The 14,291-nt window shown below is 40.3% G+C and overlaps 1 protein-coding gene across 4 annotated transcripts; it reads left to right on the forward strand.

The window, feature by feature from the left end:
• The first annotated feature begins 1,258 nt into the window (after nucleotides 1–1,258).
• Nucleotides 1,259–8,989, forward strand: LOC137193220 (ubiquitin carboxyl-terminal hydrolase 46-like). 4 transcript variants are annotated; one of them, XM_067604506.1, is made up of 17 exons: nucleotides 1,259–1,321; nucleotides 4,073–4,131; nucleotides 4,864–4,936; nucleotides 5,046–5,116; nucleotides 5,240–5,321; nucleotides 5,434–5,513; nucleotides 5,624–5,827; nucleotides 6,118–6,195; nucleotides 6,390–6,521; nucleotides 6,637–6,760; nucleotides 6,856–7,007; nucleotides 7,335–7,434; nucleotides 7,525–7,601; nucleotides 7,752–7,860; nucleotides 7,960–8,020; nucleotides 8,223–8,380; nucleotides 8,542–8,989. In XM_067604506.1, the coding sequence occupies exons 1-17, from the start codon at nucleotides 1,274–1,276 to the stop codon at nucleotides 8,545–8,547; spliced, it is 1,614 nt and encodes a 537-aa protein (XP_067460607.1). In that variant the 5' UTR covers nucleotides 1,259–1,273; the 3' UTR covers nucleotides 8,548–8,989. The 4 variants fall into 4 exon arrangements, with proteins under 4 accessions (XP_067460607.1, XP_067460608.1, XP_067460610.1 ...); XM_067604507.1 differs by having other exon boundaries at nucleotides 5,064–5,116; XM_067604509.1 differs by having other exon boundaries at nucleotides 5,067–5,116.
• The last annotated feature ends 5,302 nt before the right edge of the window (nucleotides 8,990–14,291 follow it).

Consider the following 14,291-nt stretch of genomic DNA (forward strand, 5'->3'; position numbering starts at 1 on the left):
CAGGTGAATATGTGTATAAGGACAGTGAATGCAGCTACATTTACATGAATTACTAAATGTCATTATACGTTTAGGAAAATAGTTAAGTTCAAGCACTTCTGTCAATATTTTTGGAGGGAGGGAGGGAAGGGAGGAAGGAATGTTAACTGTTAAAATGTTTTATAAACCAGTGTCTAATGTACCTTATCTAAAGCTTATGTCATCCAGCAGTGTTTGAACCAACCTCAGTCATGGGTTTGTTTTAAATACATAAATTTTAATATCCCTTTAACAGTGTTGCAAAAGTAGTAATTCCATGCATATATTATTTAATTATTTGCAAAAATCGCCTTTTATGAATCTGTCCCTGCCCCTCTAACATCCTCTGCACATCCCTGTGTAGTCTAAACAAACTGAAAATGAAGTTCCAGATGGCAGACTCGGTGTTGGTTGAGTATTTTAAGCTTATGTGTGAACTGGCCAACCTTGACAGTGTTTGTGTCATCTGCTTGTGTCCTGCAGGATCAATACCAACACTGTCTGAGTCTACACTCGTCCTCTGAAAAGAAGAGGTTCACTACTCTACTTTTACCATCACATGTTTACACAAACATGGACTCACACACAAGACTCCCACTGAGCCACCTGAAGGGCACCATCTAATACAGAGTATGATTGACAAGTGATATTTGGGAAGGCGAGCCAGGGGAGAAGGGCACTGCAGTCAGTATCCAGGAAGAGAGACAGTGAATCACAAACACACCACACACCAACACTGAGACCCACTGCAGCATGTACACACTCATATGCATGACCAGGAATACAGGGATGAAAATATTTTTTGACCTGACCCTCAGGTTTATGAATCTCCTCTTTTTTCCAAATTGAAAACTACATGCTGTTCAAGCTAAAATGTGACTGCAGTAATGTGGAATATTTACATACACCTAATAAAACATTCATACATGACAGCATCATACTAAATCAAGCGGCAACTACCACAGCTTGAGGCTGAAGGCAATGCGGAAATACCTTAAAGTGCAATACTGCTGACGGCCACATGATGCTCCAACCGACTCCCATTCAAAAATCCTCAACTTCTCTCCAGAAACACTAAGTCAGTCATTTCTTTCAATGAGCACTAATTTGGAAATGATTGCTCCCTTAATAAGATTTGAAAACTTATAGTAGCTTTGATGTCTGCCATGTAGGCATTGATTGACAGCTGTGATTGACAGTTGGCTCACCTGGATCAAATTCTGATACTGAAATGAATCATTTCGAAGGGGTTGTGATGCTCAAAAAAAAGTATCCGCTGATTTACAGATGTCTCTTTCACAGTGTAAGTATATGGGAAAAAATATTTTTGGGCCCAGTAGTATCACGTGAATTACACAGTTTGGCCACTATGTCAAATTGGCTTCAAAGCCTGGTGCTGTTCCTGGGGGCTTGCTTCAAACTGGTTCCAATGCAAACCAGTGGGTGACGTCACACCTTGCTATGTCTTATACTTGTAATTATACTTGTGCTATGATTGACTATATGTCCCTCTTGGATAGAGAACATTCCAGTACTTTGAAAGAATGATTTGATATTGAGTAGGGTTTGCTGCATCTTATAGAAATATACAGTGCTGCTTGAAAGTTTGTGAACCCTTTAGAATTTGCTCTATTTCTGCACAGATATGACCTGAAACGTGATCACATTTCCATTGAAGTCCCAAAACTAGATAAAGAGGCATCAGTTACACAAATGAGACAAAAACCTTACATTTGTTCATTTATTTATTGAGGAAAATGATTCAGTGTTACATATTTGTGCATGGAAAAGTATGTGAACCTCTAGGATTATCAATTTATTTGAAGGGGAAATTAGAGTCGGGTGTTTCTATCAATGGGATGACAATCAAGTGTGAATCTGAGAGGCCCTGTCTTATTTAAAGAAGAAGAATCTGGGTCCTCACTATCAAAGTATGAGTTTTATGCTCATGGCTCAAACAAAGGATATTTCTGAGGACCTTAGAAGAAGAGTTGTTGATGCTTAGCAGGCTAGAAAAGGTTACAACCTCCACCAGTCAACTGTCAGGCAGATTGTATATAAATTGAAGACATCCAACACCATTGTTACCCGGCCTAGGAGTGGTCGAACAACAAAAATCACACCAAGAGCAGGTGTGTAATACTCCGGGAGGACTCAATAAACCCCAGGGCAACGTCTAGGAAACTAACGGCCTCTCTTTCAGTGGCTACAATCAATGTTCATGAGTCCACCATCAGGAGAACATTGAACATCAGTGGTGTGCATGGCAGAGTTGCAATGAAAGAAACACTTCTCCAGAAAGAACATTGTTGCCATCTGCGGTTCGCTCAAGACCACATGGATCAGCCAGAAGGCGATTGGAACAATGTTCTGTGGATGGATTAGACCAAAATTGAACTTTTTGGCTTAAATGAGAAGCATTATGTTTGGCAATGAGCAAACACTGCATTCCAGGATAAGAACCTTATCCCATCTGTGAAACATGGTGGTGGTAGTATCATGGTTTGGGCTGCTTTGATGCCTCTGAACCAGGACAGCTTGCAATCATTGAAGGAACTATGAGTTCTGAGTTGTACCAGCACATTCTACAGGAAAATGTCAAAAAAAATGTCATCTGTCTGTGCTCAACAGAAAGTGGGTCATGCAGTAAGACAACAATCCTAAACACACGAGTTGTTCTACCAAACAATGGCTAGAGCAGAAGAAAGTTAATGTTTTGGAATGGCCAAGTCAAAGTCCTGACCTTAATCCTATAGAAATGCTGTGGAAGGACCTGAAGCAGTTCATGCAAAGAAGCCCACAAGCATCCCTGAGTTGAGACTTATTCTATAATGATATACCGATTTATGTGAAAAATCATTCAAACTTCAAAGATAAAACTTCATCATTTATGTTATGCCACTGTTAGTGTTTCTTAGGTCAGTGTGTCATGAGTGACGATAAACAAGATGATAAGAATTTTTGCCAGTGTTATTTTCAAATGAGCTCATTTTATATCTATGTAACCACTCTGTTTGAGTGGTTAGAGTGAGTTTTTGAGGTGAGATTTACTGTTTGGCTGAGATTCATGTTGGTAATGCACACTGTATGAAAAGTTTTGAAAAAGTGGTTTCAGTATTAATTGGTGCTTGTTAGCAACTGAAAAAACTGTAATACAAACTACAACTACAGTGTCCAGCTGTAGAAAATGAAACTGTAATTTGTGAGCTGTTTTCAAAGACTTGAATCTTCAGTAGGAGACTTTCTGAGACAGAAAGTATGGAGAGATGGATTAACACACTATTGGTTTTGGTCCTTTAATGGGATTTGTTGACAGTAAAGAGAACATAAAACAGTGCCAGCCTTTTAAAGAACACACTAACCAACAGTGACTGATCTCAGCCATCAGCTCAGGATCAGATATTATTAGTGATCTATGATAATAATTGACAGTAAATACATTCTATTAAGTTCATTTAAATATATATTCATTTATAAATTCAGGTTTGTCTGCAGATAAGGTGGCTTGTTGAACATTTGTTGACACTTTGCTTATGCTTTGTGAGGCAGTCAAGACTAAAATACTGTATCTACTGTTAGTAGCAATGACTATATATGATTTTAATCATGTACACTGTCTATATTCTATAATGTACAGTATTGGATGGACAGCAGTGTCTGTGTCATAGAGACTGACATTCTAGAACTGTCATGTCATGATGCAACAAAAGACATTCTGATTCAGCTCAGCAGATTTTGACTTAAGATCCTGAAACAGTACAGAGCAGCTGGTTAACATTTTACTCACGTTGTATCTACGGAAAGATCTGCAACCATGTTTAAAATGCCTCGCTGTCTACGAAAGGTTAGTTTTACAAATGTTACACAGTTTCTGTACTTTCCACCTTGTTTATGTCAACTTGGAAGTCAGAAATAGTGCTATTTCTCTGACTTTCTTCAACAAGAGTTTTATAGATAGCAGGGTCTGTGAACACAGCTTATATCTGCTATGAAGACACATTATTTTTCTTTCAATTAACAATTAATTTGCTACATTTTTCTTTATCCTGAACAGAAAAATAAAGTGTCAGTTGTGGAAGATGAGAGCCAGCTGTGCTCCATCTCTAGTGCAAGGTAAGAAAAGTTCACCTGCACACAGTGAACTGAGTGAGCAGAAAAATAGAAACACCTGTACCATGAGATGCAGACTGTAGTGATGTTGTAGTGGACTACAGTATATTGAAAGGTGTTTCTGATATTTAGTCAACTTCTCTTAAATGTATGGAGTCAGAAACTTCCATCATGATGTACTCCAACACATCAACACTAACTACAGCCTCCAGAGTGAGCACAGAGTTGAATCATCAGCATCAACAACAAATATCAATTAGTAGGATTTATTACAAGTGTTACAGGGTTTCTACTTTTTCTATATTTGTAATGGTCCCCTGCGTCACACACTAACTTGTCATTTGCTTACAAAGACTTGACTTGCACTTAAAACCAGCTCTGGTTTACACCTGCTACTAGCAATTATCTTCATTATGAATGATTTTTTCTATTAATCTATTAATTCTAGTCTACAAGTTCCAAGTTGACATCTACAAATGTCAAAAGATATTCAGTAAACAAGGACATAAACCAGAGAAAGGCAGCAAATCCTCACATTTATGAAGCTGGAACCAGGAAATGTTTGAGATTTTTGCTTCATAAATGACTCAAAGTTGAATAAATGAGTCAAATGACACTATTCTGTTATTTGCTGTATTGACTATGGAGAGTGATCAGTCCATTCAATCAATGCTGTCAAATGATTGTAAACATGAGTTGATGGTGAAAAGTCAAAGTGTGTTTGTGTTTTATCAGCAGTCAGAAGTCCTCTGTGGAGAAGCCACCAGGAAGGACTCCTTGGCTGCACAGACTGTTCGGTCGACCTGTGGTATGTTTGACAGAAAGTGCTTCACATTCACCTGATTTGAGCAGTTTGTAAACTCTCTATTTGGTATTTAGCCACAAAAGATGTCAGACGTACTTTATTCTTATGATAGTTTTTGTTGTCACGTCAGAAGAGCGAAAGGGAAAGAGAGGAAAGGGGACAGCGCTCCGGCCACCAACAGAGGTAAAAACATCATTCCTCCTCCCACTAGCAGAGCTGACAGTGTCTGTACTAAGAGTCAGGAAATGATTTATCCACAGTTCAAACTAAGTCAGCAGTAGATTAACCAGCTGTGTTTGTCAGCAGAGTCACCTCCTCAGAAGCTCCAGCCAACCAACAACCAGAGAAGAAGACTCGCTGGAGGTGCCGAGTCTTCGACTGCTGCAGAGTAAGTTTCACTGCTTCACATCAATCACACAGTCAACAGTCTGGACTAGTAAAGGATTCAAAAGTGTGTCTCTGTGTTACTGAACTGTGAGAGTCTTTGTTTCCTCCAACAGAGAAATCGACGAGTCGCTCCGGCTGCCGACGACCAGGGAGACGACGGAGAGCAGAGATTCCCTCAGAAACCTCAGAGGAGGTAACGAGACTCTTTTCACATCACTGACAGTGTTTGTCAGGAAGAAAGAAAGTCAAGCAAAAACAAAGTCTGCTACAGAATTACAGCCTGTCTCTCCCTCCATGTTGCAGCCCTGTCAAAGCTACAGATGGGACTCTCACTGCTGATGAGGTTGATGAGGTGGTGGAGTTTGATGCTCTCACCGAGGAAGAGGAGGAAGCTGTGACGAAGACAGAGAAGAAAGCAGCCAACAGAAAACATGAGCTGCACAGACTCACATCTTTCCTCCTCTCTGGGTATCGGACACTGACCAACCAGGACTCGTCCTCCAACAGGTCACTTTCACATGTTCATAGTTCACATTCAAAAGCACAAAAATATCAAAAGCTGCCATCTGATGTCTGATCAGATTTGTTGACTTATTCTTTGATCAGATAGTTCCTGATTGTAATCAACATTTTCTCACTTTTTCACATGAAAAGCTCTTCAGACAACATCTCGTCTCTTTAGTGTGGCAGTACTGCAGCATCAGCATCAGCTCTGTCAACACATGTGTGATCGTTACATCACTTTTACATGAAAACATTGACTGTATGTTTATGTGTGTGTTTCTCTCTTCTTGTAGTGCCAAAACACATCACGTCCGTCATGGTGATGTCATGACCTCCCAGAGACTCAGAGGTCAGCAGGTCGACTGGTTTGGGTGAGTAAATCTGTTTCACAACACAAATATTTAACAGAAGGTTTGTTGTTGCTCTGTCACATGTCTAAACTAACAAATGGATCTGTAACAGAACATAAATCCATCAAAGCAAAGTGAAATCTAACTAGTGAGAGAAAAGCAGCTGCAGTTAGTGATGTTGATGTGTGTGCTGACAAGTTGTGTTTGTGTGTCAGCTTTCCCAATCCAGCTCAGATCTGCTATATGAACTCCAGCCTTCAGAGCCTGTTCACGCTGAAGGACTTCATCACAGACATCATGTGCCAGGTGGAGGTGTGGGGTTCAGTGTCTCAAGCTGAACTGATCAGGTACAGCAGCCACACACACACACACACACACACACACACACACACACACACACACACATTGAACTGAAATAACAGCAGAAGCTCTCCTCTCTTATTTTCTCTTCACCCTCTGCAGAAGACTCATGAACATCGCGTTGCTTCACCGCTCCGTCGACGTCCGTGACAAACTCCAGGCCCTCTTTATGTTCAAGAGCGCCCTCTCTGTCCAGGCTCAGGAGTTCCAGGATTTCAACCAGAAAGTGAGTCAGCTGCTTTGATTGTTTCTGTTGTTTCACCTCCTCCTGATAGTTCCTCCTCTGTGCATCAAACCCTGTGTGTGTCTCTGTGTGTTCAGGATGCTCATGAGTTGCTGACAACTCTCCTGGATCAGATGAGGAGTTTGTCGCCAGCGCTGCAGGAAGCAGCTGCCCGCGTGGGAAGAAGCTACAGGTGCCCCGTTGAAGACCACTTTGAGTTCCAGATGAAGAACACAAGGATCTGCAAGAGGTAAAAGAAGACAGAGAAACACATCACACACAATCACAGCTCAACACACTTGTCTCTTCATACAGCTTTTTTATGTATATATGCCATATGTCATATCACATATCTTCAGTGAAACAGCAAAACACCTTTCTCCCATTTTCCTTCTTTTCCCCATAAATACAAAACATTGTCAAAAGTTTCCACATTAAGTCTTAATGTTAAATCAGGATGCCACAGAGATTTTGAACCTTCTTTAACCTTCCAGCTGTGCTACTAAATCCCTACAACAGGACGCCTCATCATGACCTCTGCAGCTGTAATTTTATGTTCTGTCCCTTGAATGTGCAGGTGTGGAGCCCGGACTACCAGAGAAGAGGACTTCAACAACCTGTCTCTGGACCTGGTGCCTGGAGCTTCAGTCCAGCAGATGCTCCAGGATTACCTGAAGGTAAGATCCACCTGTCCTCCTTCAGTGACATCATCCTTGCTGTTTTATTATGCAGTATGTCACTGACAGCATGTTGTCTCTGTTGTTCAGGAGACAGACTTGGACTTCAGGTGTGACTGCGGTGCCAACACATCTGGCCAGCAGTCCACCTTTGTGAACCTTCCCAAGTGAGTGACATCACATCCAACTGTGGTCCACTGACTTTAAAGGACCTGCTGAACTACACACACACACACACACACACACACACTTTACTTCTCCTTCATCTCCTTGTTCTCATGTCTTTTCTTCTTCTTGTGTTTACTTCCTGTCTACAGGGTGCTGATGCTTCATCTGAAACGTTTCCGCTTCACTCCATTCCTGCAGCTGGAGAAGCTTCGATACGCAGTGGAGCTGTTCAGAGAGCTGCTGGTGACCTCCAGCCAGGTAAGAAACAACTCACCTGAGTCCAAATACAAAGTAAACATGTGGTCTGTGTGTACTGGTGTTTTATATGTGTGTGTTGTTGACTGTGTTCCTCCTCAGGCTGATGGTTGGTACAGTCTGGTGAGCGTCATCAGCCATTTAGGCTCTGGAGGGGAACAAGGTAAGATGATGACACGCTGACATCACACTGTCACCTTCTGTGGTTCATCTATCAGCTTCTCAGACTCATTATTTGAGCATTTTTGTTAAACCATTTTTTTAACTGAAATGAATCATACACAAGTCAGCTGTAGAGATCAGTTGACCTTCAGAACCTGTGCAAGTTAAGACACCTGATCTAACAGTGACTCCTCTCCTGTTAGGACACTACATAAGTGACGGAGTGCACCCAGATGTGGAGCTGGATGACCTCGCTGACCGCTGGCTCATTTATAACGATTCAGAGGTCACAGAGACAAAGGGGGCCTCTGTCTGTGAGCGGCGGCAGCGAGATGCCTACATCCTTTTCTACCAAAGACGGGTAAGATGACAAAAGTGTCTCTTCTTGAAGTCAAAGTGACTCTGATGTTGTTTGATTTGAACTGTTTCTCCAGACAGTGAGCCCACACACACGTTGTTGTTCACAGGGATTGTCTAATCCACCCACTCTGTATGACTGCAAGTGTTTTTCTCTGTTCTCAGATGTAGAGCAGTGTGGAGATGGGGGACTGTGTGGCACTCTCCTGAAGATGATGCAGTGGAGGTGAGCGACCACGGGAACTGGACATCACAGGTAAGTGTGTTCTTCTCTTTTGTCTTTCTGCAGGTGGTGAAGGAGAAGACGGAGGTTCAGGTCGGACCAGCAGCTCGTATCGTGGTCTGAAGCAGCAGGAGGACCCCCAGCCCTCAGGAGGAGGGGCTTCTTCCAGAGAGCCTGGTTCCTCCCGAGGTTTCTCCACGTTAGAGGGAGTTTTTCCTCGCCACTGTCGCCACACAACTCGTCTCCTACATACATCATTCTAATGCGGCTCTGGATTGGACTGTTACTGTCAGACATGGAGATGAGTTGCTCTGAATCAACGTGGCTTGCTCTCTGGGAACGACCAGCTGTAAATAAAAAGAAATAAATAAATAACTTGAGAATTAAGAAGGATTTGATCCTGCTCTTTATTTGTGTATTTTACTCTCAGTGTTATTGAGTCTTTATGGTTGAAATGGACCTCAGTGATCAAGAAGTCTCATCATTGTCCACAACAGCAAACACTGAGTGTTACGTTCAATAAGTATAGAAACAAAGAAAGAGAAGACAGATCTTAAATAGATGTTCATACTGTTGAATTGTTTTGCCTAATATGTTTTGAAGGAAATGTAATTGCTGGTTTATATTTGTTGACATTTTTTCCTTCCTGTCCACAAAGTGTTAGACTCCTGTAGAGGAGACAGACAACTAACCATCATGTCAAATCAATTCAATTCATATTTATACTGAATTATTGCCCAAAGACAGAGATGCATCACATGTGAGGATGGAGGAGTTTAATTCACCAAAGCAGACGTCCTGGCTCACTCCAGCCTCATTTTGAGGAGACAACAGTTACTCACCAGGTGCATCGTCTCAACTGTCAAACGTGTAAAATAAGTCATAGTTTTAAAAGGAAAACACCTGATAACTGCTACTCTGATACTGATTATGGATCTACAGCTGTCAGGCCTATAGAATGAGACTGATTAAAATCTGTTTATTACCAACAGAACAGAATGGACGTGAGGGAGAAACCAGCTATAAAGCCTCATTAGTTTGTGAGAGAGCACAGGTAAAGTATAAGTGATGTCCTGTCCAGGCTCAGCTGATATTATGGCAGTAATAACAACAGCAGGACTGTAGCTGTATACGTTTCCTCAATGAACCAAGATGCACTTGGAATGGAAAGTTAGAAAAAGCTTTTTGGTTTATGAAGAAATCATAAAGAATGTTACAGTGTTTTAATGATTCATTTATGACTCAAATTCTACACACATAATATTTTTATTTTATGAGTAAATATGATGATGTAAGAGCTTCACAGCTTATATGATTCATCTACAGTATTATAATCATACAATATTATTTTGGAAATCAAATCTGGTTCCAACAATTCAAGACTGGAAGTCTACAGTGGGACACTGTTCAAAGATATTCAGTATCAGGCAGTTCCTGAAAGTCTACGGTCAGATTATGGAAGCGCTTTGTCTATATTGTTTGTTTGTTTCTGCTTGTGTTTTTGCAGTGATGTGGAGGATGTTTGTGTTGGTAAATAATAAAACACAATTCTAACATTGCAGTAAAGCTGTTTTCACAGGACAGTCCAGCCCAGCTGTTCCTTTTACTGTCCGTCAGATCAGCTGATCAGTCAATAAAGACATTCCAATCAAAATATACATATATATATCAGTGGCGGGTCAATTCTATATGCCAATAAAACAATTTGCTTTCAAAAACAAAAACCCCTGAGTGGTGAAAAGGCTGCTTCTTTAAAGACATTTAGCATATACATGTTGTTTCTAAACAAAGAAGTGCTCATTTTAGCCGTGGAGTGGAATGTGTCATTTTACCAACAAAGTGAAATTCAAATTTATAGTATTGTTCTATTGTGACAACAGATTTATGTTCTCATCAAAAAGAGACAACAAATCACATGATTTACACGTGTTTCCTGTGTATTTTCTTAATATACAGAAATATATAAAGTAGCACAAAGCTTATAATGTGATACAGGAACAGATCAGTGCTGAACACTAAAAACATTCACAGATGTAAAAGTGTAGGTTCACATCAGAAAGTGTGTGTGAACGACATACAAAATATAATCTACAAAGCTGACATGTTAACACTAGGAGCGCAACGGATCACAAAACTCACGGTTCGGATCGTATCACGGATTTGAGTCACGGATCGGATCATATTTAGGATCAGCGAAAAAAAGGGGGAGACAAATAAAACTTTGTTTTCTATTTATTCTGTAACACACTTACAGCCAGAAACAGCAAGGAACTTTTGCCCATGGTCTTAAATGAAAACAATATTTAAGATGTCCAATGTTTAAATAAAATAAAATATATAAAATACTCAATGCTGATACCTTCCTCTTTTAAACACGGTAGTGAATGAAACAGCCTCTGTCCACATCATCAAGACTTGATGATAACTTAGAAACATGAACACACGTCTTGTCCTGCAGCTTGTTGAACGAGCCACCAGACAAACATTCACCGCTAACGTCAGTTAGCAGCTAGATGCTAATTAGCTGCTCAGCTGCAGCACATTAAACAGGTAAACATAACTGCAAATGTCACTTCAACCTGTTAGATGCTGGTTTGATCGTTGCTCTTCAAATTCTCTGTTAGCGACACGCTGTCTGTCCATGACTTGTACTTACAGCAGTTTGTTTACTTTGTCTTAAATGAGACATTAAATTTTGCAATTAATCCGCAGTTCATATGACTGCTGAACCGTGGGGGGTGTAGCGGTGTAACGGATCAACTACGATCCGTTACACCACTAGTTAACACTTGTTATTCTAGAAACTGTCAGAAGCAAGCAGCCAGACCTCCTGCACACTAACGTTAATCATGCAACATCAACAGATGACTGAACAACCACTCAATTAAAAACCAATGAATGAGTGAGTCCAGACAGCTCACTGTAACTTCAACAAGCAAACTAACGTTACCCACAACACATTATATGATCTCTGCTGCATTCTTGTTGAGGAGATAAATTCACAAAACAGCCACAGACACATTTAACCATCAGAGATGAAATTAGCGACCAAAGAGACAGAGAGAGAGAAGCTGTATCTGACTCACGTTATCTGACGTCTTCTTTCTTTCATGGAGATGAAGTATTCATGTCATAACGTCCATTTGTGGCTGTTGGTCATCTTGTTTGTTAGTTAACAGAACTTTGTGGCTGTTAGTTAACCAGTCTGATATATTTAGCAACAATGACAAACAAGCTAACTCTCCTTGTTGTTTCTCCGGATGCTTCTCTCTCCAGCCTCCCCAGTGGTGTCCTGCTGCGGCTGCTGTGCTGCCCAGTCGAGATAATTTCCCCCGTTAGCTTAACAACAGTCCTTAACAGTCCTTCCATGGATGTATAAAGAGTCCTTCAGGCTGTTACAACAAGCCAGTCGTTAAGGCAAGGAGCTATCTACTGCTGCTACTCTGCCTTACAGTGGTGAGAATTGAAGATGAAATCTGGAAACTATCATTGGATAGTTCTCGATGTCAATATTCCATTCTGGTTGTTGATTGGTTAGGGAGGACGTCCTCCCATGGAGCGTCAGTGTCTTGGCCAATCATAGATTAGCATGAAACAAAATTAATTTAAGTACATTAAATAGATGTAGGAGATCCCGCCTGTCAACATGCATATTATATATATATAATATGCATGTTGACATTCATACTATTTATTAGAGCAAATATCAATATTTACATCTAAAAATACATCTCTCTATAGATAGATATTTTGATTATACAATATTTTTAATGTTGACTTTTTAATATGTCTGATATATTTAATGTAGACAGTGACCAATCTGTATACAAGATTTTTTTATTTTTTAAATTCTGTGCTAGGCATAAATGTACTGCTGCAGTCTGGGACATGGGCTGCTCCATTATTTATTAGAAAAAGTACAACAAATTCCATCTACAACCCACAAATGGAATTCAGTAAAGCAAAAATGCTGCAATACAAAATGCTGACAAAAGAGTAGTTTGCGCTTTCTTGACAAAGGAAACCTCAGTTGTGTCTCTAGCATCTGGCTAACTTGAATGGGGATAAAACATTTCAATCGTGCGGCTCTTTTGGGCTTTCGAAATGTGATCGGAATGAATGAATCCAATTCTGATAATGAGAAGAGTCATTTCGCGGGGGTTGTGATGCTAAAAAAATTTATCCGCTGATTTATGAACATCTCTTCACAATGTAAGTCTATGGGACAAAGTCTTTTTGGGCCCAATAGTGTCACATGATGTTGTTACACGGTTCGGCCACTATGTCAAATTGGCCTCACAGCCCGGCGCTGTTCCTGGGGGCTTGGTTCCGCTCGGAACGTTTTGGCAGGCCACCACTTAGCTGTAGCATGCATGATAGAACCCGAAAAAATTGATGAATTCTCCATACTAAGACACGCACCAACTCCACACAAACAAACATAACTCATGGCATTTTGTAAAGGACAATATTCTTAAATTGGATTAGTTAGCCAGTTCACATTAGCTAATGTGGCTAACGTTAGCTAACAAACAAAGACCACAAGGAAGTACATCATCAGTACTCTGCAGAAAATACAGCTAGGACCCCAAGCTGATCTGGCAGGCTGAGCCGATCTGGTACCTGCATCGGAGGACCCGCTGACTTGTTGTGTGCAGAACTTCATTCACCTCAAATATTAAATCTCAAATGTTGAGATTTAAGATTGCTGTCCTTTTCTGAAAGAAAACTTGAAAGTTTGACTGACAGACCCACTGAACGTGATAGTTTAACAACCAAAGCAACAGGATTAAAATCAGAGTTTTTATGAAGATTTTATGAGCTGTCGAGTGTATTAGGCTAGCTAATGTTAGCAGCTTTATTTCCAGCCTGTCTGCGATGATGCATCAACAGGTTTTGTTCCATTCTAAGAAAGAATCCCTGATTAACTTCCACATAGCTCCGTAGATAAAGATTTAATAAGCTTGCAAGCTGTTTTATGTATTTTTCTCAGTATCATTGGTGATAGCAGATGCTAACAGGCTAAGCTAACAGTGTGTTAGTGGCAGCAGTCCGGATGGAGTGGAGGAGCTGTATGGCTGTGTGTGACATCAGAGGAACATGGTCACCGTGTGTGCCTATTGCATTGTGGGCAGTTGGCGCCTTTGACTCCTGTTTGGCTAAAATATCTTATATTATATATAATATATATAATATAATATATATATATATTCTTAACACAAATCATCAAGATGCAGTGTAACTACTAGTTCGGCTGTAGTAGATATTTGATATATTTAGTAGATAAATCTTTTTATGACCCTATTTACAACCCTGAACTGGAGGAACTACAACTGCGGTGTAGATTTGTATCAAGCTTTCTAGGGAATTCTAGTTTTTACATTGTAGTTTTTATAAAATATCAGCGTTTTTCCTAGAATTGGAAGTTATAAAAAGGAATTTAGGGGGATAGTAGACACATTTGTGTAATCACATCTTTGATATTGATAAATGGGTGACAATTAATTTTTTAACCATATTTGTCAGTGCCCTCAGTTGTTGACTATGCTGACATGATAGCTGAGGTCAAGAGCTCTCCATGATCCCATGTCTGCAGCCCCTTTTGTTGCTGAATAATAAGCCTTTAAACATGCAGTGAGGTCAAGGTTCAAAGGTCTTTCAAAGCAGGAGCCATGTAGAATCTTCATACTGA

This window comes from Thunnus thynnus, chromosome 11 (assembly GCF_963924715.1).
Source record: "Thunnus thynnus chromosome 11, fThuThy2.1, whole genome shotgun sequence".
NCBI lineage: Eukaryota > Metazoa > Chordata > Actinopteri > Scombriformes > Scombridae > Thunnus > Thunnus thynnus.